The sequence below is a fragment of the Heliconius melpomene genome, chromosome 21, assembly GCF_056956725.1.
Source record: "Heliconius melpomene rosina isolate 202511_hmr_F chromosome 21, ASM5695672v1, whole genome shotgun sequence".
Taxonomy (NCBI): domain Eukaryota; kingdom Metazoa; phylum Arthropoda; class Insecta; order Lepidoptera; family Nymphalidae; genus Heliconius; species Heliconius melpomene.
In genome coordinates, this window is record NC_140409.1 from 4,914,132 (window position 1) to 4,941,251 (window position 27,120).

At 32.8% G+C, this 27,120-nt stretch overlaps 1 protein-coding gene across 1 annotated transcript in view; it reads right to left on the reverse strand.

Moving 5' to 3' along the window:
* Nucleotides 1–10: 10 nt before the first annotated feature.
* Nucleotides 11–27,120, reverse strand: part of LOC146526963 (discoidin domain-containing receptor 2-like) — a 73,732-nt gene continuing 46,622 nt past the window's right edge. Inside the window, exons 11-17 of the mRNA XM_085205880.1 lie at nucleotides 19,577–19,744; nucleotides 12,733–12,851; nucleotides 12,224–12,382; nucleotides 12,052–12,144; nucleotides 11,818–11,959; nucleotides 11,390–11,494; nucleotides 11–11,163 (exon numbers count right to left, since the gene is read on the reverse strand). Coding sequence (XP_085062006.1) covers nucleotides 10,963–11,163; nucleotides 11,390–11,494; nucleotides 11,818–11,959; nucleotides 12,052–12,144; nucleotides 12,224–12,382; nucleotides 12,733–12,851; nucleotides 19,577–19,744 — 987 coding nt within the window. The 3' untranslated portion in view covers nucleotides 11–10,962. The remainder of the gene's footprint in view (nucleotides 11,164–11,389; nucleotides 11,495–11,817; nucleotides 11,960–12,051; nucleotides 12,145–12,223; nucleotides 12,383–12,732; nucleotides 12,852–19,576; nucleotides 19,745–27,120) is intronic.

Here is a 27,120-nt window from a genome sequence, read left to right on the forward strand (position 1 = left end):
GAAACATCAATTTGATATGTTTATCAACATTTATTTTAACATTTAAAATTACATAAAAAGGAGGCGTGGTGCCTAAAAGTCTTTGATTATTTATTATGTACCTACAGAATTGATTTCATTTATAGAGTGGTGTTGTTGTCACATGATATTAAATGAAATTTATCTTTTTAATACATTCATAGAAGTCATTCGAGTACAATTTGGTAATTAATTAAGTTGACATTTCTTAATGTCAATGAAAGGAATTCTGTATGGTTTTCTTAAAATAAATACACATCCTAAATATACTAACATAGTTTTGTATATTAGACTTGTATGTATAATTGCAATCATTATGCGGGTACTTTACTACTTGGAAAGTCTTGAAGTAATATGTACGTAGTAGGCATTATCTATTTACTACAAAAGTGGCTCTAGAAATACAACATGCCTCCGATGAAACGTTCGTAGTAAAACACCTATATACATTGATAAATACTTTGGAATGGAGTTATTATAAGTAAAATGTTTGGAAAAAATAATCGATATGTATTGAAGTATATGATATTTCATCATGATTTAAATCATGCATAATTGATGCTTATATTCTAATTAGATAAAGAATTGATTCGCCCACCTCGCTTCATAATACATATCCAAATATTTCAAACTTAAATCTAACTGATATATTTCTCGAAAGTAGGAGGCGGGCTTTAAATAATTTGTTAAACATTTTAAATAACATCATCATAAGACAATTAAATCTAAAGAAATGAAACATCAGTTTCCTTATACTAATCAATGATAGATTATTTTTGTTTTCATATTCTAAGCGAAAACTAATGTTAATGAGATCTTGTATCCGATACAGGCTAATAATGAAAACCGCTAAGATGAATATTGTCGTAGATGCCAAATAAGAGTACATTTTGTCGATTATTGAATAATACTAATAATATAGTTTGTATTATGCCCACAGGCATTAAAAACTTAGTAGAAGAGTTCACTATGTTGATGCGAATTGGTCCCTACATTGTAAAGGAGTCGACGCGTAAGTTCTAAGCAAATCGAAATAAACCACAACTTATCCTTTCCCTGTAAGTGACTCCCCTACATTAACAACCCATAATTTTAGATGTGATATCAAACAATCTACTATAAGACATACTTATATTATTTAACTTATATTTAAAATGTTTCATGAAATAAAACGGGAAAGTTCTCTGCGGTTTGCAATATCAATGCCGTTTCGACCATATTTAAGATATCTTAATATTGCACGTGAGTGCTTCAGCAAGGCGAAATATATTTATAATAGATAAAGACAAAATTAGAATACAATATATAAAACACCAAAATTTACACAGTTAATTCAAATGTGAGTTTAAAAACTGGAAAGTTTTTAATTAAGTATATGGTGCCTAAGTATACTTATATATTGAAAGTAGGTTCACTAACGGATGACACGTTGCGAACAAGACCAGCGTCCAAACGGCCGACGACCGAATAATGATTAATAACTTTTACAAGATTTTGTAACATTCGTTGTTCTCAACCCACGTACGTAACTTGCATTCGAATACATTAAAATACAAGATAATTATTAATTAATAATTTTAACTCTAACAAATGAAATACATTTTTGCAGGACTTATTTATTCTAAAGTTCCTTAGCTTACGTGTTTTCTTTGGTTATTTGATAAGTAGATAATAAATTTTGGGGCAGAACCAGTGCCGACCAGGAGGTGCTTTAACGGTTGTTGTTTCAGGATATACCAAGTTACATCTAAGTTAGCTGCGCTACTACTACACGAACACCAATGCAAATAATATTTATAAAATATAAAAAATAAATAGATCATGTGCAATAACATGAATGATTATTTTTAGCGTCATATGCATACGTAGGTATGTTATCATACTTGCATATGCTTTTTGTGATTATTATGCTATGGATCGATGGGATGATCATTTTATTACCTAGTGTTACTATCAATAACATAAAAAGCACGATAAATTATTATAACCTACGCAAATGTTGTGAATTGTAATGTCAACAAGGCACGAATTATATATAAACATAGCCATAGCCAGTAAAGTTCAACAGTATGTTCAACAGTATGAGTTTATGTATTTAAACAAATAATTTGAAATAATGTCAATTATATACTTTTATAGAGGCCAGTAACGTAGAGGCACAAAATATGACTGTCAACGCGACTGGTTGTGAGTTCGATTTCGACTTGAAGAAATGAAATAATTATTTCAATTAATGTTTCCATTCCTAGCTCTGGTGCTGAGGCAAAGCGCGGCGTTGAGTTCCGCCACTCAGTACGGAATGAAATCCAGAATTCGGCGGTAAGTGGAGAACCGAGTGTCTTAACACTAGGTTCCCTGTGCCTTCTGTGCTTAGCGTTATATTTTATTCGTGCCTTGATGTCATGATTGATTTTAATATGAGATGGTATCATTTATCGCTTCAAACAAGCTCAGAGAGTTTATACAGAGGAAAGAAAAAGTGATCTTAAATACTACGCCCATGGGCTTATATAGATATACTTTTTGGAGGCCTGGACTTTATAAAAGGAACAGATTATGTTCGTGTAAAAGTTTTTTTTAATTTTTAGGGTTCATTTCTTGTTAGTAATATTTCTGGGCACGGACCGCCGCTATAAACGCATTTTTACTTTTTTCTATAACGTCAGTAGTTCTTGGTTTTATTAATTCAATAGCATTAGACGTAATCATCCCGTGATGCGTCTTCATTTCTAAGAGAAACTGTCATGTTTTCGTCAGCTTTAAGACGGACCGTCTCTAAGAGCACGTTACCTACGTCTAGTAAAATTGTGAAATAAAAAAAATCTGTTACACATACCGTCTGTGTGTAAAGGAACTTAAAAATATACACAAAAAACCTTTGCTTCCCTCTGTATACACTTCGTGGTCCTACGAAAATAAAATAAAATCTCCACACAAGCAACAATTAAGAGGTAGGAATTCCTAATTTGTGAGTATATTAGAGCAAACTTCAAATTGTCGCCTTTAGTTTTTGTAGTATTTTTGCAGCTTTTACACCTGTCCAGCTGGTAACAAATGTGTTACAGGTGTACAGAAGTAAAGAATAAAGATTAGTTCTAATCTCCTCAACAAATTACAAAAATCGACATCCTAACAATTGTTTCTTATGTCGAGAGTGAACTGTACAGTTCATTTAATAAAAAATAATCTTTTATTAAAAGTATATTTGACCTTGTTTCAATGTGAAACGAAAAGTATTTTATCATTGAAATTGTGCCACAAAAATATTTTTTTATAGCTTTAATTTTTTTTTATTTTAAACATTTTTTTTATTGTAAAAGAATTTATTTTCATGGTACGATTTACAATATTAGAATACTTTAAACATTTCATTATATATCAATACTAGAAAGAGCATTAATTGTAATATTATGGTAAAGAATGGTATATTTATTATTCGTAGACCAACTTCAAGAATAGGTATTTATGTTATTTTTATTTTATTTATTTCTCTTACAACTAATGCTCTATTTGAACAAATATATAATGAAATGAGTATAAAATAAAATCTAATCTACAAATTAAAGACGATGGTGCTACAATAAATGAAAATACCGTTAATTAGAATATGTCTTGATATTTCGTCATTACTTAATTGGTTCGTGTTCGTTGCTCACTTCCGTTAGTAGTGGTTTACGTGATATTGAAACTTTTCTTATTTGTATCTCTCTCTCTCTCTATCCATATTTCCATATTTTTATAAATTTAAAAGTAGACACTACATAAAGGTAAAATTCACTTAGTATCAATTTACTAATGAGATTTTCTTCATTTGAGTTATTATTTTTTTGTATTTTGATTAAAAAAAAAAAATAGAGCGTACCGTATTTTTAGCAATATATATACCATATATTTACACTTCCATAAGTTAATATTTTTTTTGTATTAAGAGTTGACTAGTCTTTAGCACTGTAACCTTTTCTCATGTAAAAAACTAAGATAAAGTTCCTTCTTTTATTGCAGCACCATCATTATCCTTGTTATCACCTCGCATCCAGACATTCTATCGCTCATACATACAAAATATGCCCACATCATCACACCCCTGCCTTCATTAAAAGGCCACAAACAATTACAAACCCATCGACAAATGTAAAATACAAATACATATTATTAATTAATCATTTGGAAAAATAAATGCGTATTAAAATTTGTTATGATATTAATATTACTATTGATTATTATTAACCGAAGGTCTAATACTGATCTAATATGCATTAGGCTTCCACGAAAATTAATTATATGAAAGTAAATAATAGCTTACCAACTTTTTGTCCCAGATGTTTTACCAAGTAACATAATATTGGGTTTGGAATTTAAAAATAATATATATATTTCTCAGTTTTGTCTTTTATATAAGTTTTAAAGTTACAACATTTATTACATTGTTTATATGACGTTTATATGATATATAATATGAATGTAGTGACGAGAGATGTCCTACTTTTAGCAGTCAATATTGTTTGTTGGTAGGTCACGCAATGTATGGCTGTTTTGACATGATTACAGTCACACAGAATAGTTAACTAATTATATTTTTAATTCTAAACGAACGATGGGTTCTGTTTAAAAATGGTTGAAGTTATTTAGAATTGGTTTTGAGATGTTGAATTTTGTAGATAACTACAACGCAAAGGACCGTGCTGTGGATTGCAAGCATTTATTTATCGTAAAATCACGACAAGTTTCCAAAGGATGAACAATCCGAATATTAAATCCGAATATGTTCGATACTTCATCTAACAAATAATAGCACAACCAGCAAATTTTGTTGTGTACATGTTCACGACATAGAATATAAACGCCAGTACTAATTCGAAAGGTATATTCAGTGCAATTCGTAACATTTTTGACCAAAAACTCTTTTTTTGAGGCCGTCGTGGTGCGGCGGTACAAAGGTAGAACTGTAACGCTCGGTTGTGGGTTCGATCCCCACTCGAGGAAGTGAAATATTTATTTACGTTTATATTTCCATTTCTTCGCTCTGGTGTCGAGGCAAAGCGCGGCGTTGAGTTCTGCCACTCAACACGCGATGCGTCCAGAATGTCCTCCTCCGGAGTGTCTTAACGCTAGGTTCCCTCTGCCTATGTGCGGGATATTGCGTGAAAGCTGATTTGATTTTTAACTTTTTTTTTAAATTTGATGTCAAATTAGTTTGTACGTAAGTATATGTATGTTACGTAACTATAGTATTTTTACTTAACTCCTGTCGATGAATCTGCACACAAATACACAAATACACAACTATTTACAAACACATTTTCACTACAAGCTTCCAAACGTCATATCATTTATTCCGACTCCATTAAATTTCTACGTAGCTAGCGTTACTAAATATTGGCTGAAAAGTAGTATCGAAGCGTGTTAGAGGCATTTTGTCTTAAATGTAATTTGATGGGGTTCTAGTTAAATATTAGATATCAATTTCGCTTACTGCGATGGAAGGTACAGAAACGCGACATGAGTTACTTATTTTTTTCTCCGTTTCCAATTTTTCTCCGTTTGAATGTTTGTTGCAATAGAATCGGGGCTAGATCTATGTGGTCAATACCAAAATTGCTGTGAAAACCATATAATTTTTTTGACATTTAATTTGTGCAGTCAAAAAGAATTTTGAATAAGAATATAAGAAATAAGTATATTAAACAATTGATGGTTATTTTCTATGAAATGATAATCTATTTTATTCAGATGTCTTAAGTAATACAAGAAAATATCCCAAGAGATTTTAGAATTGGGGCTACCGAGGCATATTAGAGCAATGTCTGATATTAAATTTGCCTAAGATTCGGGAAATTTTTTATATTTAAATTGCATTAATTTACCTGCTTTTAAGGTGGAATTGGTTTAATAAGGTGGAAACTAGAGGAGTACCGACTTTCTATTATTGATATTGAAACGTGAAAAGTGAAAAGAAAAATTCCCATGAACATTACTTTTAAGACAAAGCCTTATATGTAGATTTTTTGTGATATAATTAAAAAGATTTAGTTAGTCCAGCGGGTAAATATGCAATTCGGGAATTCTTTATCGAGATGATGTGAAATTCCCATAATTTATAAAGTGTTTGCTTCATCAGAAATCATCCGATGTAATCGAGAATATTACTCAAATTTGTAATATTTATATAATTTATAATAGCTGTATATTTTTATAATAATTTCATTAGTTTACACTTTAGCGCTTGAGGTAGGAACAAGCTACGACGCTACTATTAAGCCAGCAAATTCTTTACTAGTAAAACTACTCTCATATACCAGGTTATTGGGGTTAAACACCGTCAAAATGGACGCAAATAGTGTAATAGGATTAGTAGTCGCTTATTATTATTATGTTAAAAAAAGATCTTTCTCCGTTCTCTCTGACTACTCCGCTAGTGATACAGTGTGAAGCTGTGTTAAGTTAATAAAGATTTTTTGTTCCATGGAATAGAATTCCATGTTTTATTTAAAAAGATGGTAATTAATTATTACATGAGGTCGTCATGGCGCAGCAGCACAAGGGTGTGATTGTATCGCGACGGTTGCGGGTTCGATCCCCACTCGAGGAAGTGAAATATTTATTTACGTTTATATATCCATTTCTTTGCTCTGGTGTCGAGGTAAAGTGCGGCGTTGAGTTCTGCCAGTCAACACGCAATGTCTCCAGAATTGGGCAGAAAGTGAGGAACGGAGTGTCTTAACACTAGGTTCCCTCTGCCTACCCTGCTGTTTGCGGGATACCGCGTGAAGCGTGATTTTATTAATTATTACTTAATTTAACCGCACTACTAATACTATCCACGCACTACTGTTAAGGGCATGTTGTAAACGTAGCCAGTATATATCCTTATACTATAGGTACCTATACGTTTCTGTTAAAGATTAAATGTTTTATATTCATTGAAATATTTATATACTTAACAAGTTATTAACCTTCTTCGATAAATGGATTATCCAACAAAAAAGATTTTTCCATTCCAGCCAGTACTTTCTGTGTTTAGTGCGTTCAACCATACAAACTCTCTAAAATAGTAGTTTGGATTGATATTTAAAACATTTTAAAAGTCAATTAAGAACAAAAATATTTCAATGAATAATCTAATCCAAAGGTTGTCACAAAGGCTCAGAAGACCTTCCAAGATTTTTTTCAAAATATATCTTTTTTTTATTTAAATAAGATATACTTAGAAGAAAAGCTTGAAAATATCATGGTTATTTACTTAGAAAAGACAACTTTACAATAGTAAACTAGTTAATTAGACAAAGTAAGTATAAGTTTAATTAATATATTAGTACAAAAAATCATGAAATTAAACTAAATAGGTAAAATATAAAAGAGAAATATAATAATAATTATATTTAAATTGTGTGTGTCTTTATTTAATACAAATACATGTATATATTCCCACAATCTATATTATTATTTAAGGCCAGTCGTGGCACAGTGGCACGAATCTCGACTGTAAACACGACAGGTTGTGGATTCGATTCCTACTCGAAAAAAATAAATATTTCGTATTTTAATTTCTTTATTCTGGTAATGAGGCAAAGCGCGACGACGAGTTCCACCACTTAACCCACAGTGCCTCCAGAATTCGGCGGAAAGTGGGGAACGGAACTGTCTTATGGGACCGGAGTGTCTTACTTAATTTGACACTAAATTCCCAGATTCCCTCTGCCTATTCCGCTATGTGTGAAATAACTATGAATAATAAAAAAAAAATCGAAACAACCAACCAATAAATGAAGCTGTCATTTCTAAATCAATCCCGCGATTATTTATTTTTATTTAATTTATTTATTTAATTAACGTGTTCGCACCAATAACCTGACACCTTATACACTATTATTGCTGTTTGTTTCAAATAAACACTATATGAATACTACAAAGAATACAGTAATATGAAATTTTGAATTGCAGGAGTTCAACTTCGACTGCAACCTTATCTACAAATGTCCAATGGGTTATTTTATCATCTGTATTATGCAACCTCTGTGGTTAATAGATTTTTTTTAGGTTTTACGTATTTCTTTTTTTTGTTTTTTTTTTTAATGTTTAAGTTTTATTTTTTTGATATTTTTATATATTTTTGTAATTATTTTGTTTTTTTTTTTCATTTTTTTTTAAATTTATAATTGCAATGCAATTTTTGTCTAATAATATGGTCGTTTCATAGAGCATCACACAAGGTAGTAGATGTAGGCAATCTCCTTTGTCAAAGTATAATTCCACGTGGTATGACCACGGGTTTAATAAAATTAGTTGGCGATTTTTGGTTAGAATAGTTTTGTTTTTATTTCCGAATACGCATCATTCTATGCATCCCTCCGCAAAAAATGAGAAACAGTTAATAAATATAAATCGCCATACACCTCTCCTGTTTGTGTTGCTCTATGGTCCGCAATGTAGAGGTACGTAGATGGTACCATTTATTTAAACTGGGACTAACATACATGAGCATATTCTTGACCCGAGCAGGAATCGAACCTGCAATCTTTTTTGTTCAATTGCGACCAAATATGCCTATTCTATTCTTATTCTACCATTCAGATCTCAAAATAATAAAATTAATAAAAATAACACAACGAATAATATCGTAGACTGTTTGCGCCATAATATTTAAATTTTACTTTGGTTTTTGGATTTCCACTCATATTTTATTATCAAAAATGTAGGAGCATTTTAATAGGCCAGTAGAATAAATTTGATGATAAGTCACTCAGATCGTATTCATTTCATTTCTTAATAATTAATAACTTGACCAATTAAGTTGTGAATTTTGCAACAGTAATTAATATTATTTGTATTTGGTGTAAACAGCCCTAAATAGAGAAATAGCTTTAGAAAAAAACATACAGTAACTAAAACTCATGTAAACTCATTTAAAACCATTCATTTGCCCGACCTTCCCACCCAATGTCACACATTCATTTATGTGCCTTAAAACATAAACAAGTTTACATACTTAATCCGTATAAAATATACATAGATGAAATAAGAAAAAAATTAGAGATTGCAAAATACGAAGGATTTATATTACTGTATTAATTGTGTCGATTCAATTTTTTTTTGTATTTTACAGCTACTGAAAGGTATTGCTTGCTAAGAGAATAGCACGTATCTCCTTCCACCTCGTCATAATAATTGAAAAAAAAACACGATTAAAAAAACTTAAAATATCTAGCGTAAACATGCAAAGCTTTTTAATAAAAAAATAGGTATATCCTGTGTATAGAGGTCAGTTATTAAGATATTATTTAAGTCTCATCTCATAGTCTCACAGTCGTCCATCCTTGTTGCGTCGTATAGGACCTGGGTCACATTTAGGACTGATCTCCAGATGATTTTATTTATTCACCTCCTGGTGATCGCTGGCTCGGGGAAGCATGGAATGGATATATTAGTCTTAAATACATAAAATGTTCCTCAGAACAGTTGTCGCCCCGATTCATAAGATTATTTAAGATCTTATTGGAAAGAATCGTTATGCCAATGCACTTAATTCACTGGAAAATACTAGATCGAGTGATTTCTTTTCAAATTAAGTTCATTCAACAGGGACCCATTGAATGGGCATCCAGGGTCGGACTTCCCTAAATCGGGGCTGAGGATGAGGGGAAACGATGACTACTATTACTGACAACATTTATCCATCCTTATATCTATGACACATGTATTATATATATCAGATAAGTAGACATATATTAAGTTCTGGCCATGTTATAATATTATAGATAGATCACACAAATCCATAATTAACATTATTTGGAGGCAAGTTTTGCAACTTGTTGATAATTACGGAGCTTATGTGTGTGCAAACCATTCTGGGTCGAAGAAAACAAGAAGCACAGGGGGCACAAATTGCCCTAGAGGGATGCTTAGCCTCTCGAAGTATACAACCTTAACATTTTTTAAACAGGATAAAAAAATAGGAGCTAGATTTGGGTATAGATATTATAGAACGCGTGTCAATTGAAGATAGAGTTTTAGCTTTACACAAAAATGTAATTTCAATAAAATTTACTTGCGTAAACTCAATCAGCGACCGACACACTGATTAGGTAGTACACTAATGGAATGAACGGTAAAGAGAACGTGATTTATCTTATCGTGCATTACAATAGTGTTCCTAAAGAAAGGATTGCCATAATGGCGGTGGTAGTGGAAGATCGTGGGAGCGCTAGGCGAAGGGCGCTGGGGGTAGCGTGAAAAAAGGCATGATATCGATGCTTCTAGTGACATGTTCGCAGACACCAAGTACCTGCAGGATGTTTTTGCAATAGCATAGATATCATGACATGAAGTGGTCTTCCTACCTTCAAATCTCATCACATAATTTTAGGTTATTCTATCTACTAAATATTCGAACTGTATATTTTGTGTTCGACAATATTGTTGCAACAACCGTCTGACCACTACATGTTTAAAAATATCGACTTACCGCTAAAAATACTGGCTCATCGATATTTTTTCGAGATCAATTAAATAGAGATGCATCCCAAAGGGAATGAGCATTCTGTTTACTTGTTAACGCTACGAAATATAAGAAGATGACTAGGAAAGAGAACGCAGTTTAGCAAGTAAACAGGGAATAGAGAAGCGGCATTTCGCCAGATATATGAATTTTTAATTTAACTTCAAAGTGCCTTATTTAATACTGTAATAATACTGCCCGAGTATCCTATCACATTATCTACGCAGTCTGTTATACATTATCGGAATCCATCAAACCTTCGGGCTAAAAAGCTTTAAGTGACCTATGTTATAATTCTAATTCTAATTGCCTAAGACTAGAAACGTTAAAAGCTCATACGAAACTTTGTTCACATGTTCATAATCCAGTGTTATATTTTAAATGTATATCCGTGGTTAAGGGTGTGCCGTTACGTAGCTGTATTTGCCACAGTGTTTGAACTTACTAGCTTAATGATGAGGTGGTTTGTACCCATGGGTCATGCGTTCTAAAAACCTATGAAGATCGTGGAATCGCGGCCGCTGCATGGGCTCCCGACGCCAACATTCGTGCATAAGATCGTAAAGCTCACGTCGACAACGCGGCGGCGGAGCAGCGGGCACGCGCGCTCCTCGTCCTCCCCGACGCCATTCACTTGCATTGGCTACCACCTATAAGAAAGTTGATATTCTAACCACCTCACGAGTATTGAATTAAATGTAACTAAACATTATCTACTCGTTAATATTCAAGGAAAAAATTATATTCGACGTTACATAGATACATTCGCATTTGCATATATTTGCTATGCGGTCTAAATTATGAACCACAACCAAATTTAAAAAAAAAGTTGTAACCATATCATATTTCAATACAATATAAATTTCTGGTAATTACCTGGTCATCATTCATTTCTTCAAAAGGCTTAGCGACACAATAAGTAAGCACTTCCCACACCGTAACTCCAAAAGACCAAACGTCGCTAGCCGGTGAGTACACTCCCTAAAATTAAATTTATAATTATATATATCTGAAACCCGTAGCCTTTAAATGACAATCAATTGCTTATCAGATTCATGCAATATCCCGCATATAGCAGGGTAGCCAGAGAGAACCTAGTGTTAAAACACCTCGTCCTACATATACCGCAAAATTTTTGAGGCATTGCGTTTTGAGTGGCGAAACTCATATGGGGCTTTTCCCATGGGTCCAGAGCGGAGAAATATAAATATGAATAAATAAAAATTAATTCCCCCGAGTGGGGATCGTAATTCCAGCCTAGTACCGACACGACTCTTTTATCATATTAAATTAGTTTAATTTACCATCAGTAAACTTTCCCAAGCCATCCACCGTAAGGGCATACGAGATCCATCAGCCATTATGTGATAGTCACCGACGAATTCCTCACAAAACATTGCATAGTCAGAGATTTTAATGTTGAGATCGTCGCTGACTGTTACGTTTCTACAAGAGACAATTTTAAAAATTAGTTTTTGGCCACGAGAAATTTTCCTGAGAACTTTTTCGTATACGTAATATTTATATTGTTTGGTTACCTGGCGGCGAGGTCTCGATGCACTAACTCGAATGACTCCAGATACTTCATGCCGTTCGCTATTTGGCAGCCGATGTGTATCAAACTCGAATAACTAGAAAAAATGCCATATATTAAGGCTATTACTCCAAGCTCAGGGTAAGAGCTTAATGAGTAGATCTCTGATGATTTACCTCAATCTCCGCTCCGTCTTCAGAATCGTCGGAAGAGGAACAGCGTCCCCGCGGTCGAGTGCCGCGCAAGGGGGTTCTAGCAGGCTCAATCCAAGCACCCGTGCGAGTTGTGGATGCTTCAGCCCAGCTCCCCATGTAGCTTCGCGAGCAAACGCCGCTCTAAAACAAACATTTGCCATCAATAATTAGCTTCACGCTGTATCCCGCACACAGCAGGGTACGCAGAGGGAACCTAGTGTTAAGACACTCCGTTCATCACTTTCCGCCGAATTCTGGGGGCATCGCGTATTGACGGACGGGACTCAACACCGCGCTTTGCCTCGACATCAGAACGAAGAAATGGAAATATACATTTAAATAAATATTTAATTTCCTCGAGTGGGGATCGAACCCACCACCAGCCGTGTTCACAGTCACACCTAGCCCCTGCACCTAGACTGGCCTCACATTCTTGCATATTTGGTTTTTACTCGAATTTCTATGTAAAGTAGAGGTAAGTTTTTCCATACTTCACATCGCTATGGCAGCCGCGCCACAAAGTCTTCACGACAACAAGGCGACGGCGATCTCCACTGGGGGATTCCTCGTCGCTCAGTTCTTCGATTCCATCCGTCTCGCAGATCTGGAGCTGAATACAACATTCATATTATTAATAGATGTTAATATCTTTATTATTTATATTTGATTGTATCTTATTTTATACTCCTCTCGGCCTCTTTTTTACTTGTACACTAGATGGTTAACTGTACAATATTTATACATTACATAATAAATATAATAACTGCAGTATATAGGTTATTAAACTTATCTCCAGATATTATTAAAGTCAACCGCTTAAAATTAAAAAGAAAGAATTTAAAAATTTACATTTTTATTCCGCGGCACGAAGGGAAGTTCTTAAGGAAATAGTTCTTAAGCACGTAAATAGTGAGGGGAGGTAGGGAATTTCCTGTATATTTCACAAAAGCCTACTTTGGCCCAGTTTCTAAGTTTACCGAGCATGGAAAATGGCTTTGCGTATAACGGATTTGCAAATCTTCAGAAAAACCTCCCTTTAAATTAGGGCTGTGCATGGACTTATGGCAATATCATACAATATTGTAGAAAATATAGAATTGTTAAATATATATTAAGTATATAAAATATTCTAATGCTAAAAAGGTCTTCTCTAGCTGGCATTTTTTATCCTCGAGTAACTTAATACTGGGGATAGGGCGCTACCAAGATAAAAGGATAGGGTAGTTATGATTCCACTCACATCGGGTGGTGTTAAGAGGGTTTGCGTGTGATTCGATGACTGTTTTAAAGGTTTGGTTAAAATTTTACTGTGGGCGCTGGCTTGTAATACGTACCTGGGGCGGAACACTTTCTTTGGCTTAAGTGAAAAATTTTATCTTATGTTATTTTGTAGAGGTCGTCATGGTGCAGGGATAAAAGCGTTACTGTAAGTGTGAGGCTTGTGAGTCTGACCCCTGCTCGGGGATTTTTTTGTTTTACATTTTCATTTCTTTGCTCTGGCAACAAGGCAAAGAAATTCGTTGAACTCTGCCATGAAACACGCCATGCTTCTAGATTTCGGCGGAAAGTGGGGAACGGAGTGTCTTAACACTAGGTTACCTACCACTAGGTTGCCTATCTTGAAGGCAAACGAAGGAAGGTGAAGACGAAAAAAAAATATTTTGTCAAGAGAATATAACCTGTTTTAGACAAGACAAGACATATGTAAAAAACGTAAAAAAAAATACTACTATTCTTTAGTCTATTTATAATTAAGATTTAATAAAAAAAAAATAAGATTTATTTCTTAAGCTAATTTCTAGAATTTTTTAGAACTTTTCTATTTAACCAACGATTTACTTGGGTAAATCGTAAGGTATAGTAAGTAGCATACATAAAAAGACACAAGTTTTACAGAATTGAATTGAATGTCAAAGTTTATAATTTTATTCATTGTAAGTTTTTTTTTCTAATATTATTTTTAAGAGTTTCTTAACGGAATTATGATTTTTTTATTATTATATTACAAAAATAAAATTTTATTTTTTTTATCTGGACTGTATATTCATAAATTTTGATATTTTCGTTATTAAAAAAAGTGACTTTAATTAATAGAAATGTTAATACTACACTCGTTTGAACTAAAAATCTTAATATATATTTTTTTATTCTATCGTTTTTCTATTTAACCGAAGAAAATTTTGTATTAATAACAAGAAAGAGTATATTCTCTAATAATGTCGATCACCTAACCAAATACAATATTTATGTAACAGTACTGTACAGTAGTACCTGATATCATTGCAAATCCAATTTCTACAATTTTTATTGAATTTAAATAATTATTGATGACTTTTGCTGTGCAAATTGCAATATTTATGACTCATTTGGTTATTGATAAATAATTACTAAATGTTGACGCTAATGAATGTTGCCGGACTAATTAGTTAAAATGATATGTGATGCGGTTCATGTGCACTGACGATTTCTCGTGTATAATTTTATTTGAGTTTTAAATAAATTTACAATTTATGTGTAAAATACGTGTATATTTTGTATGTGTTTTTTTCAGCATCACGAACGAAGAAAGGAAAATATTAAATGTTTATTTTCTTCAAGTGAGAATCGAACCCACAACCTGTCACGCTTACAGTCATGCAGTCTTACCCGGAATTATATTGAAAGATATTTATAAAGATTGCCATCCGTGTAAGGAATATTTGTTATAGTAATAAATAGAGTCCAATCTTTAATTAATTTCCTTGGTGTACCGAACAAATATTAGACATATCGTAAATTATATTATGGTAAAAGTATAAAATAAGCGACGGTGGCCATTAAGGCGCGGGGTGTGGGGTGTGGGGTGGTGGGCGCCCGAGTGTGAGCAGATTGCATTTTCTTGCTACGGCCAGTAATCAATTTTTATGAGTATTTTCGTAGCCCGGCAGTCCACGTACCTACCTCCGACGGAAAGGGGAACAAACTTCCCCTCGCGACAAGCCATGGGTGTAAACTAAGTCGCCTTCGCAATTATTACCTCTCTGGAATTTAATCTAGTAAAATTTAATTTAGTTTAGTGAACTTTGGATGGAATTCGACTTGGCAAGTATTGTTTTAAACCCCGGCCATCATAGAGGCTGGCTAGTATCTATAGGACACATAAATACGTGGTGGCTCGAAGTTTGGAACAGTGCTTCTATGTTTAATTAATTTCTAGGGATCTCCGAATTTTACTATTTCACATATAACAATTTAGGCTTAATGCTTTTACTGATTCATATTACCTTAAAATATTTTTTGTTTATGATAATTGTTTATAAAATAAATAATATAAGTGTTGAACTCAACACCGATTTTTGCTTCGTTACATATTAAATATTTAATTTCCCCAGTTGGGACAGAATCCACAACCTGTGGCGTTTACACTAGCAAGCTTCTGCACCTGCACCACACCCTCAATCAAGATATATACCTACTATCTGCATAATTATATTATTATCATTAATGTGATCCAAGTTAAATATTTAGTAAAATATACATTTCGATACTTACGCTTAGTAATAAAGTAAAACATCAATAAATATTACTAAATTAATTTGTATTCCTTTCTTTACATTGTGGTTTGCTGTCCTGTAACCTCCATTTTTAGCTGAACTAAGATATGTAGTAGAAACACGTACTCCCATACATTTGACGTATATACTTTTGTATTTATAGAGCGACATACACGTTGCTATAGCAACGCTTATAAAAATACGCAACAGCGGGTTTACCGTCTACTCTAGGCCTAAACTCAGAACACACAGAAATGAGTGTAATTACACTAACTCGTACGAGTACGAGTTACGCAGGTACCCTATGACTATCCTCCTGTGTGCGGGATAGAGCGTGAAGCTGATAAGATAAAATAATTTATTTTGCATTATACTTAACTACATACAAATAAGTATTGTTATTAAAAGCTTTTATTTAACTTGCAATGTATGTATGTGGGTTCGGGTGAAATCTTTGAGCTCAATTTTGAAGTAGATATCTTCAACCATCTCAACATCATCATCATCATCATCATCAAGCTTTTATGATCATATAAATTGTGTACAATGAGGTTATGAGTTGATAGTTAAAATTTAAAAGATTAATTTTATTTTCTCCTTTTTAGAGCGTTTAAATAAAAGCTTTTTCTAAAAAAATTTTGCTTTTAATTTATTTAATACTGCTAATATAAATCAAGAGTTCTATATAAGGTAACTATATATATAATAATATATCTATTCTACATTAGAGATTCCCTGTATTCTATTAAGATTTAAGAGGCTTATTTCGTAATCCTAATTGACAGATGCGTTTATATTCGAGGGAAAACTATTCCAGCGTCGGCATTGAAGTGTGCTTGTTACTAATTAATGGCACTTAAAATTCTCTATGATCTCAGATACCAGGTAGGTAGGTATCTGTATAAATATTTTTAAAAACTTTTTTTCAGCTTCACGCTGTATCCCGTATGTAGCAGGTTAGGCAGAGGGAGCCTAGTGTTAAGACACTCCGCTCCCCACTTTTCGCTGAATTCTGGAGTGCATATTGATTTGACACCGACACATCTATACCTGAGATGGCGAGACGAGCACATGGATGGTACAGGCTGGTTAACATTGTAAAATAGAGTGTAGTGTTCTTATACAATACAAGTTTAAATTAAAGAACAGAACTGTCGTTTCATTCGAGGTTCGTCCAAGTAAAATTATATTTTACATAAAGCGTAACAATGTAAAATCTTGCATCTTATGTCATGCCCATCATCATCATCATCATCATCATCATCAGCCTGTCCCCGTCTAGTCCACTGCTAGACTTAAGTCTCTACACAAAACTATATAATAATGTATTTCTATGGGAGAGCAACTAATATAGATTGATAATATAAGTAAGGGTCGGGTAAACACGACTCCTCATTCATTGAATATGCAACGTATAAAATATTAATCACCTCGTGTAATATTAATTACTGTCATACATTTAAATATATTAGGACATACATACATATATGTAAGTACTTATATTTTTATTTAGTTATGTATGGTTTTCCAAAGCAAAAATATTTGAGTAAAAGTGCTTATTAGCGTAGATTACGTAAAACCGCGAACATAGTGTTAAGGCACTCCATTCCCCACTTTCTTCCGAATTCTGGAGGCTTTGCGTGTTGAGTGGCAGAACTTAACCCCGCGCTTTGCCTTGACACCAGATATGGTTTCTCAAAATATAAAAATAAAATTAAAAATAATCTTGTTTTATATTACAAGAAAATGTACAAAAAAATATTTTTTTCATATCTCACAGTTTGTCATGAAGTCAATCTTATGTTACAGCATACATAGCTTTAGGCTTGTAATCTTTCTTTTCAATTGCCGCAAGGAACAAAAACAGACTCACGTGTTATTGTTTTATTTTCATTATATAGTGACATGCACAGTGAATTCACAGCCGACCTTCTGAAGTGCCTCGTTTCTTTTGCATTTTTAAGACTAGAACCTTACCGTATTTTTTAAAGAAGATTAAATAAAAACTTAAACTATTTTCTTTTTATGATAAAGAAATAAATATATTTGACACACTATGACATTTGACCACACAAAAAAATTGTAATAAAAATATAAAAATGGAGAATTTCTTTAAAAAATTAACAAACAAATTGTCAAGCGAATATGTGGTAGAGTTCGTTGAGGACGGTAAAATATATAGTTGTTATATAACTTAGTAATTGTAAAATTCATAATTAAAAATGTATTTATTTATTTATTATGTATATTTTTAATATTTCCGTTTGTTGTTTATTTAGGTAAAGTAATTGACGATGAACTACTAAAAGACAATGTGAAAGAAGGAGCTGATGAAATAAGTTCCAAGAGTTATATGGATTTGGATGCAAAACCTAAATCGAATAATAGTTCAAGAAAACTAAATGAGACCGAAGAAAAAATAAGTGAAAAAGATTCAAAACATTCCGCTAATTCTAACTTAAATGTAGAAAATGCTAACGAGGTCCAAGAAGAGCACTCGGAGCCTCGCCGCAACAGAGACCTCGCTTTCTTTTTTTAATCACGTTTAATAACATAATTTTCTTTTTATTATCAAAGAACTGCAGTAAATTATCCTCATAATGTTGAAATAACCTTGGAGTTTATTATTCATAGAATCACGTTCCATTTCAGTTACTAAGAATAAAAAATGTAAAATAATTACAGCTACGTACACATTATATTACACGCTATAATTGAAGTGAAGAAAAAAATCAATGTTGTCGTGAGGCCGTCGTGGCGCAGCGGCACTAGGGTGTGATTGCAACGCGACGGTTGTGGGTTCGATATAACCAAAAAAGTTTCATTCAAATCCGTCCCGTAGTTCCGGAGATTAGTGGGCACAAACAGACAAATAAACAGATAAACGGACATTTTTTTTTTGTAGATTTGGGGTCTATAACTGTTCCTTAACCCCCCCTCCATTATTATTTTGTAAATATATTCAATGTACAGACGCCATTTTTACTTCTTTATTATACAGGGTGGAATTGTCAGCACCACTTTAAATTAAACCACAGTTTTAACTACGCTATAAAAGCCAAATATAAATCGGAAAAAAAATAATTCTCAAAAATGAAAAAGTTATTTTTTCAAACAAAATAAATAATAAAATTATCGTTTTAAAATAAAACACCATTTGTATAGTATAACATAGGCACGCACACACTTACCTGTCAAATCGGAAACGTCGCACACGTATGTGTGCGTCACACGAAATACAGGTATGGATAAAAATCGTGAAATGAAAAAAAAATCCTACGTCCAAACTGTTGAGGTACCTTGATTAATTTCTTAGGTGTGGGTTTTAAATATATTACCCTATGTGCAGGTTCAATAAAAGAAGCGCTGCCTCTTCCACCCTGTATATAGGGATAGGAATATATAATTTTTATTAATTTGCATTATTAATTTGCAATTAATATGCAATGTAATACAGTATTAAATACTTATGCATGTCATCATTATAAACAAATTTGGCACATTCTGAAGGTATTGACACGATTCTCAGTTGAACTAGTTTTATTCCGAATTTTGGCGTTGGCTTGGTATTACTTGCTAGTTTCTTTGCTGAGTAACCAGTGCAATTATGAAAAGAAATTTCCCTGTACACAACTTATCACGTAATGCGGTAACAGTACTCCTTTCCCGCAATCCCTAAACTTTTATTTTACATATACTTTTAAATTAAAATCTTAATATTGTTATACCTTACATACACTCTAAAGATAATAAACATATTATGCCTTATATATAGGAAATAGTCTAGACTCTAGTTACTTACAGTGCCATGTGGTCCCTCGCCTAGGAAAGTAACCGGTCGCATGCGCCCCCGCGGGAAATCCAGCAGGGGCGCCACGCCGTTTGGGGGCTCGGCTTCTGGTAGTTTTATGGAGGTGAACAAACCTGGGGTGGGACGCTCTCGTCGGAAAGACCTTTCGTCTGGATACGTCTGAGAACAAAAATATACATAATGAGGAATAGTAAACGTCACACTGTTCTGTGGTAGAACGTAGGACTAGAAAAATATATAAAAAAAATTATTTATCCTAGAAATGATTAAGGATAGTAAATAGAAATATGGTCATTGCCATAAAGTTGGCCATTGCCACGCAGACGAAGTTACCAACGGCCACTAGTGACATTTTAAAAATAAACAATAGAATAACAGCGCAACAAGAAAGCAGTAACTGAATTCAGATTTTCAGAATAGTAATAAATATGAATTATTATAATAATATTAATATGAATTAATATTTCTTAATATTTTGATTTCTTCGCTCTGGCTAAGGCAAAAGCCCGGCGTTAAGTTCCGCCACTCAACATGCAATACGGCGAAAAGTGCGGTGGGGTGGTGTTTTATCACTAGGTTCTCTCTACTTACACTGCTATATTCGGGATAAAGCTTGAATGAAGCTAATTCTTTCTAATAATTTAATTAATTTCTCAGAATCATCTATTAGTTTTTAAGTAATATTTAATTGATAAAAATATCATATCAACTTTAATCCTGATGCTTACGATCACTTATTTTTGACATCCAAAAAATTAACCAAAGTGATTTGGTCATGAATGAAATTATTTACTCACATAATATAAATGTCGTTTATCGCAATGGGCTTGAAGATGAGAGATTTTATTCGGATATTAGATTTATTCAATTATAAATTATTATGAAATAAGGAGGCCACTCTGTGTGACTGTGAACGCGTCAGGTTGTGGATTCGATTCCCACTCGAGAAAATGAAACATTTAATAGTTTCATTTCTTGTGTCTCTAGAATTCGGTGGAAAGTGGGAAGTGTCTCAACACAAGGCTCCCACTGCTTGGGTGAAGCTTTAAATTAAAAAGGAACAACATTCGTACACATATTTATACATACACACTATAAAAATAACTATATTTTATGATATATGTATTAAAACATAAAAATATAGAAATACGATAAAAAGTATTTGTTAAAGGACACTAATAGGATATTCTAACGACGAAGATAGCTACTAGAATAGAATAGAAGAATATAGATAATGGAGTTATTTGATATGAAAGTATTTTATTAAGTATCTTTATTGAATATTTCATTTTTAGAAATTCCCGCCTAGTTTAAATAACGAGTACTTCGGTCTATTTGCGCTGAAAATGTTATTTCCATTATGTATATCTTTCTAAAAGAATTTCGATTAATATTTTATAAATAAGAATAATAAGGAGATGATGATTTTAAACTCCGATTCAAAGAATTTTTCATAGTAATATTAGTCATTGTCATAAATCGATTGATATATCTATTTTACATACATACTAGTGGACCCGAACACGGCTACGCTCGCTTGAACTATACGAATATTTATTAAATATATTTATGAAATTATTTTCAGTTTTCAACAGAGAGATGCGTTAAGCAAGCTCATTTTGGGTGACGTTTTCTAACAATAAACTTAGCAAATCGGTCGCATAGCGACGGTTGTTATTAACATGGCGAATAAATTGCATGTCAAATTAATAAGTACTTTAATATATTGGTATATATCGAAAATATTACAAATATGAGAAAAAAAGTATCGTATGTTCATCCCGAGACCCTTAAGTATCTCTATATGAGTATTTTATCATTATTAAATAAGCGGTTTGGCCCTGATTGCGTAAAAGACAGACAGACAGACAGAGTTACTTTCGAATTTATAATATGGGTATGGATATTGAGGCAGTCGTGGCGCAGGGCACAAAGTATGCCTGTTAACGCGACAGAGTGTGGGCTCAATTCTCACTTGAGGAAATGAAGATATTCTATATCTACATTCCTTCTTTCTGGTGTCGAGGCAAAGCGCCTTCTTTCTGTTGTAGTGAGGCTGAAAAAAATAATACATTTTACATAAAAATATAATGGAACATGAACCTACCTTTAGAACTAAATATGAAATGTCTCGATGTGATTATTTATAGTTAATTCTGTTTCATTAACGTTTTAAACTCTACGAAATGGTTTTTATAAAAGCGGTATACCTACCTGGTTATTTGATGCGGCCGGGCTTTGCGCTCCATTACAATCCATTAGTCAATTAATGTTAAGCTTAAAAAGCTATATATAACTTACTATGTATTACGTTTATGGTATTTATTTTGTTGGCCGCCATATTAAACTATCTAAAAAAGTCCGATAGGAAGTTTGTTATATGTAATAACTAGCGGCCCGCTCGCGGTTTCACCCGCGTGAACTATGTTATATTTATGTTATTATTAATTTCTGTCTCCATGACTACGTCCTAGTGACGTCTATGCAAAATTTGAGACTCCTAGCATTTGTAGTAACGAAGTTTCATACAAACTTTCGACCCCAAACACAACCCCTTAGAAGTCGAATATTGCAAATTCCCGTCTTAGCGAGCACCTACGTCCTATAAGTAACTCCTATGCAAAATTTGAGATTCCTAGCACATGTAGTTTCTGAGATTTCGTGATGAGTGAGTGACCTTTCGATTTTATATATATAGATAAAGTCTTTTACTACACAAAATTTTAATTGCACATACATACGAAAGTCATACATATACGAAGAAAACAGAATAGAAAAATAGTCTACACATATAAAAAATAGAGAAGGAGTAAGAGTGTTAAAATGGCGATGGTCGCTAATATGAGAGTTGTGCGTTATATTTCATATAATAAATAAACAAATAATTTTCTTTCATAAATAATTGATGTTAATATAATAAAGTGATTAAATGAATTTTCTGTAAATATATAATTAAATAAATAAATTAGAATATATAGATCTGTCTATTGGGTGTTTGTTGGTTTCTGTTAAATATTGGAAGACAAAAATAAAAGTATACAGGCTAATAGTTCACAAGAGTAGTAAGAGCTATTAGATTTCATTGTTTTATGTCTGAACTATTCATATAACTCTTCTTTTATATTCACTTATATGAACACAAGAGAATTTGGTCAAGCATTCCAAGAATGCTTACTTTAAAAGCTTTCGATGAGCAAGTTCAGATAATTTTAGAATATGCCATAAACCTACTCTAGGGATTTTAATTTCAATAAAAAGTTAAATTAATTTTTCTCTTTGTTTCAAAACATTTGAAAATTACTTGCTTTCAAAAATGATCGTCGTCTATCCCTTCTGTCAACTACTAATTATAATTAACCGTAGTTATAACGTAGCTATATTAACTTAAAATATCAATATTCTTTATTAAAATTGAAATTTAAATAATTTAACATTTAGTCTAATGACTTTTGAATTTGATGAATTGAAACGTATTTCAAACAATTATTTAGGACAAAGACAATTGCCAATTACTTTATAATACTTAACAATATTAAATGATAATATTAATATTAACTTTTGACTATAACATGTTATTTTCAGGTTCAAATGAACACTTCAACCCTTGTAGTAGTCAACCCCTATATAGGGGTAGATATAATAACAACAGAACACCGACACCGGCCCCGTACTCGTAGGTAAGTCGCTCAACTAATGCCGTCCTTACCCATTTATCATTTTGCGAAACAACCGCATAATATCCCTAATGAGTAAAATCCAAGCATACCTTGGGCAATACCATTAATATTACAAACCCGGCCTTCCCCCTTTATAGATGCCTACCTTAGCAACGAACGGTGAATGCATACTATGTCGAGTTTGGAGGTTATTAATTTTGGGGATTTATTTCCTTTAGGCGAAAACAATATATTCTAATAGCTAAGAGTATTTTTTGTATTATTCATACTATAGAGGTATTGCATAACAATAATAAATATTATCTAAAACATTTCTAAGCTTGCAATGTGTTATAATAAATGTATTAAATTCTCTATCCCTTCTTTATCCCTAGTGGGGTAGTCAGATAGAACGGAGTGCCAAACACTACGGTAAGAAGTATATTTTATATTAAGGTAATACTCCCAAGTATATTACCAAATTAAATATATAATAAACGAGTTGAATATTAACTATCGTCTCATTAGCATCGTCTCGATGCATTACCCACAATATATATAATTACACATTCTCTTTATTACTTTATGAATATAAAGTGAATACAGAACGCATTCGCGTGAATTGCGTTCATTTATTTAGTCATCTGGACTGAACTATGCAATAACAAACTTCAATTCAAATAAACAGTCATTTTATACTGATTCATTATTTAATTTAATGTTGGCTCATCCCTCTGGCTGGCTCTGGGTGGGGGAGGAGGGAGGTGGGAGGAGGGAGGTGGGCTAGTGGGGAGTTTCGGGGGAGTTTCGGGACATGTGACATATTCACGCGCCACGCGGGTGTACTTATGGTAGGTGTTGCTGCGGCTACGCGGCACCGTATGTTACGTGTAATGGAGCACCCACAGAAAGACGCTATAGATTATAATATTAGTATAAAATATTTTTACTTTACTGTGGCACATTTATATATATTTTGAAACGACGATATTAGTTACGTTCTTTTTTTTTACGTTTGAACTGACGCAAACGTAAAAAGAACGTAATATTTGGGCCAAGTTCATAACAGTAATTATCTGCAATAAATCTTAATTATAAAATAACTTAAAAGTTTTAAACTATAAATAATTAAATAGTTATACCTAAACTTATACTTTTAAACTATAAATAGTACTTTTAACGTATAATACACTCGACTATTTACTAGCATTTTTGGTAAGTTTTGTATTTTTTGTAATGGATAATAAAGTCAGTTTCGGATACTAAGCCCTTTTAAATTATCATAAAAGTAAAATATCCAGATTAAACTACACTAATTGACTGTCATCCATATTCATTTACAATATTAGATTAAAACACAATTTAATTTTCTTTTGCTGTTTACGTAAAATGAAATATAATATCAACATAACATACACAACATTTTCTTATTAAGCTATAAATATACTTTCAAGGGCACGGAATTTCAGGAAATCCTCTCTTAGTGCTCTACATTTCCTAACCTACCAACAAACTAAATTAAGTCCCGTGGTTCCGTCTATGCATTGAAAGAAAATAACAATTCTACACACTGGTGTACATTTGTAACACCTAATTCCCAAATATTTATTGGTTTCACGGTATACGGGAAATATCAAACAAGCGACACTCATATCTATACCGAAGCCTAATTTGCTTAATAGGATACAAATTAATGAACTAGTTGGAAATTATCGTAATTACCTAATATGCACACACGATTGCACACTGTCACAAGCTGTTTATCCAATACTAGCGACCAGCTTGCGGTTACTCTACAGGCGAAATTTAAATAATTTATGGCCAATATTCGTCAAAATATATTTTTAATTTTTTATAATTTTTTTTTTCAATTATTCCAGCACCTTGCAGGTTAGGCGAAGGGATCCTAGTGTTAAGATTGCATTGTGTGTTGAGTGGCAGAATTCAACGGCTTTTGCCTTGGTACCACAGCGACGAAATGAAAATATTAATAATTAATTATTCATTCCCCCGAGTGGGAACCTAAAACCCTCGCATTATTGTCACAGGCTTATACGCACGACACCCTCAAAATAAAGTCAATCTGATGAAAATTAGTAACCTAAGTTACCTACAAGACATCCTGAGCTATCCTATGATACCTTTGAAATTTCTTAGTTTATTACCTACATATTTGGACAAGGCAGTCATTGTATGATTTTTCTTAGTGAAGTTAGGAGTGTCTTAACACTAGGTTTCCTCTGCCTCTGCTGTGTGCGGGAACAGGATGAAGCTGATTTATTTTTAATTTAGTATTATTCTTTTAGTGTTCTCGTATGTTATAATTACTATAACACAAATATATTTCTCCAACTAAAAACAGAAATAAGGAAACATAAGCTTCCCGGTAATTCACATAAGTGCTTCCCCTGAGAAACAGCGAGAAAAGTTGCCATAAAATAGTTTATAATAATATCTCCGCCTTCGCCCTCGTGAATATTTTATGGACGGCGCGAGAGAGACGGGTATATAAGCTATTGCCACGATATGCTACAGTGCGGTGGCTTTACCAACTTGATGTATTAAAGCTTTCTAAGGCCAATGTTTCCTTTCAAATATTCTATTCTCATAAGTAAACGGGATATTTCTCTGTTTTTTTTTTCAAGTGTAATTTTCATATATTATTTCTAGATGTCTAACAATATATAAGATTATATTTATACTAAAAATGGTTATGATTATCCATATTAATCTAACATATGTATGTATAATATATATATCCATACCTATATTATAAATTCGAAAGTAACTCTGTCTGTCTGTCTGTTTGTCTGTCTGTCTGTCTGTCTGTCTGTCTTTTACGCAATCAGGGCCAAACCGCTAATTTAATTGTGATAAAATACTCATATAGAGATACTTGAGGGTCCCGGGATGAACATAGGATACTTTTTTTTCTCATATTTGTAATATTTTCGATATATACCAATATATTAAAATATTTTTTAATTTGACATGCCATTTATTCCGCCATGTTAATAACAACCGTCGCGTTGCTAAGCAACGATTTGCAAAGTTGGTTGTTAGAAAACGTCACCCAAAATCAGCTTGCTCAACGCATCTCTCTATTGAAAACTGAAAATAATTTCATAAATATATTTAATAAATATTCGTATAGTTCAAGCGGGCGTAGCCGCGTACGGGTCCACTAGTATGTATATATATATATATATATATATGTTACATTACGCTAAAAGCTGTATTTGAATAAAATAATGCAAACATTAACTTGGCTCTACATATTTAATGTTGACCGCTAAGTCGAGCGGAGACCGCACATGCATAGCGCACGAGCCGCGCACTCCACTACAGCGTAATTAAAAATTAAGCCCCAACGAGCCCCAGGTGTTCTTCAGCAAAATGCATTAATTAAGATTGTCGGGGAAAAACCTTAAACAAGCTCTGTAGTGGTACACTAATTATCTTAGTTACGGAATACTAGCTGCATACTGTTACCGCGCTCTCATTTGCCTATTATGAAACGGATCAAGGTCGTTCACGAAAACGAATGTAGGCGGAATTGAAAAAAAGCCGTCAAGTGCGAGCCAGTGACGCCCAATGAGGGTTCTGTACTAATTGTGGGATTGTGGATCAACGTTGACAAACGTAAATTTTGTACGAAATGCATTACAAATATAATTTTGTACTTGTTTTTTTTCTATTAAACGAGTATACCTATAATTTCTGTTCCAGATTTTTCACTTTTTTGTATTACATAGTAAGTTCTCACAGTACAGTTAGCTACATGTTAAAAATATAATATCTAGATTGTGTTGTTAAAGAAAATACCTAATACCCATATATTGGAAACTTAAGTTCAATCCAATAAAACAACCATATTGC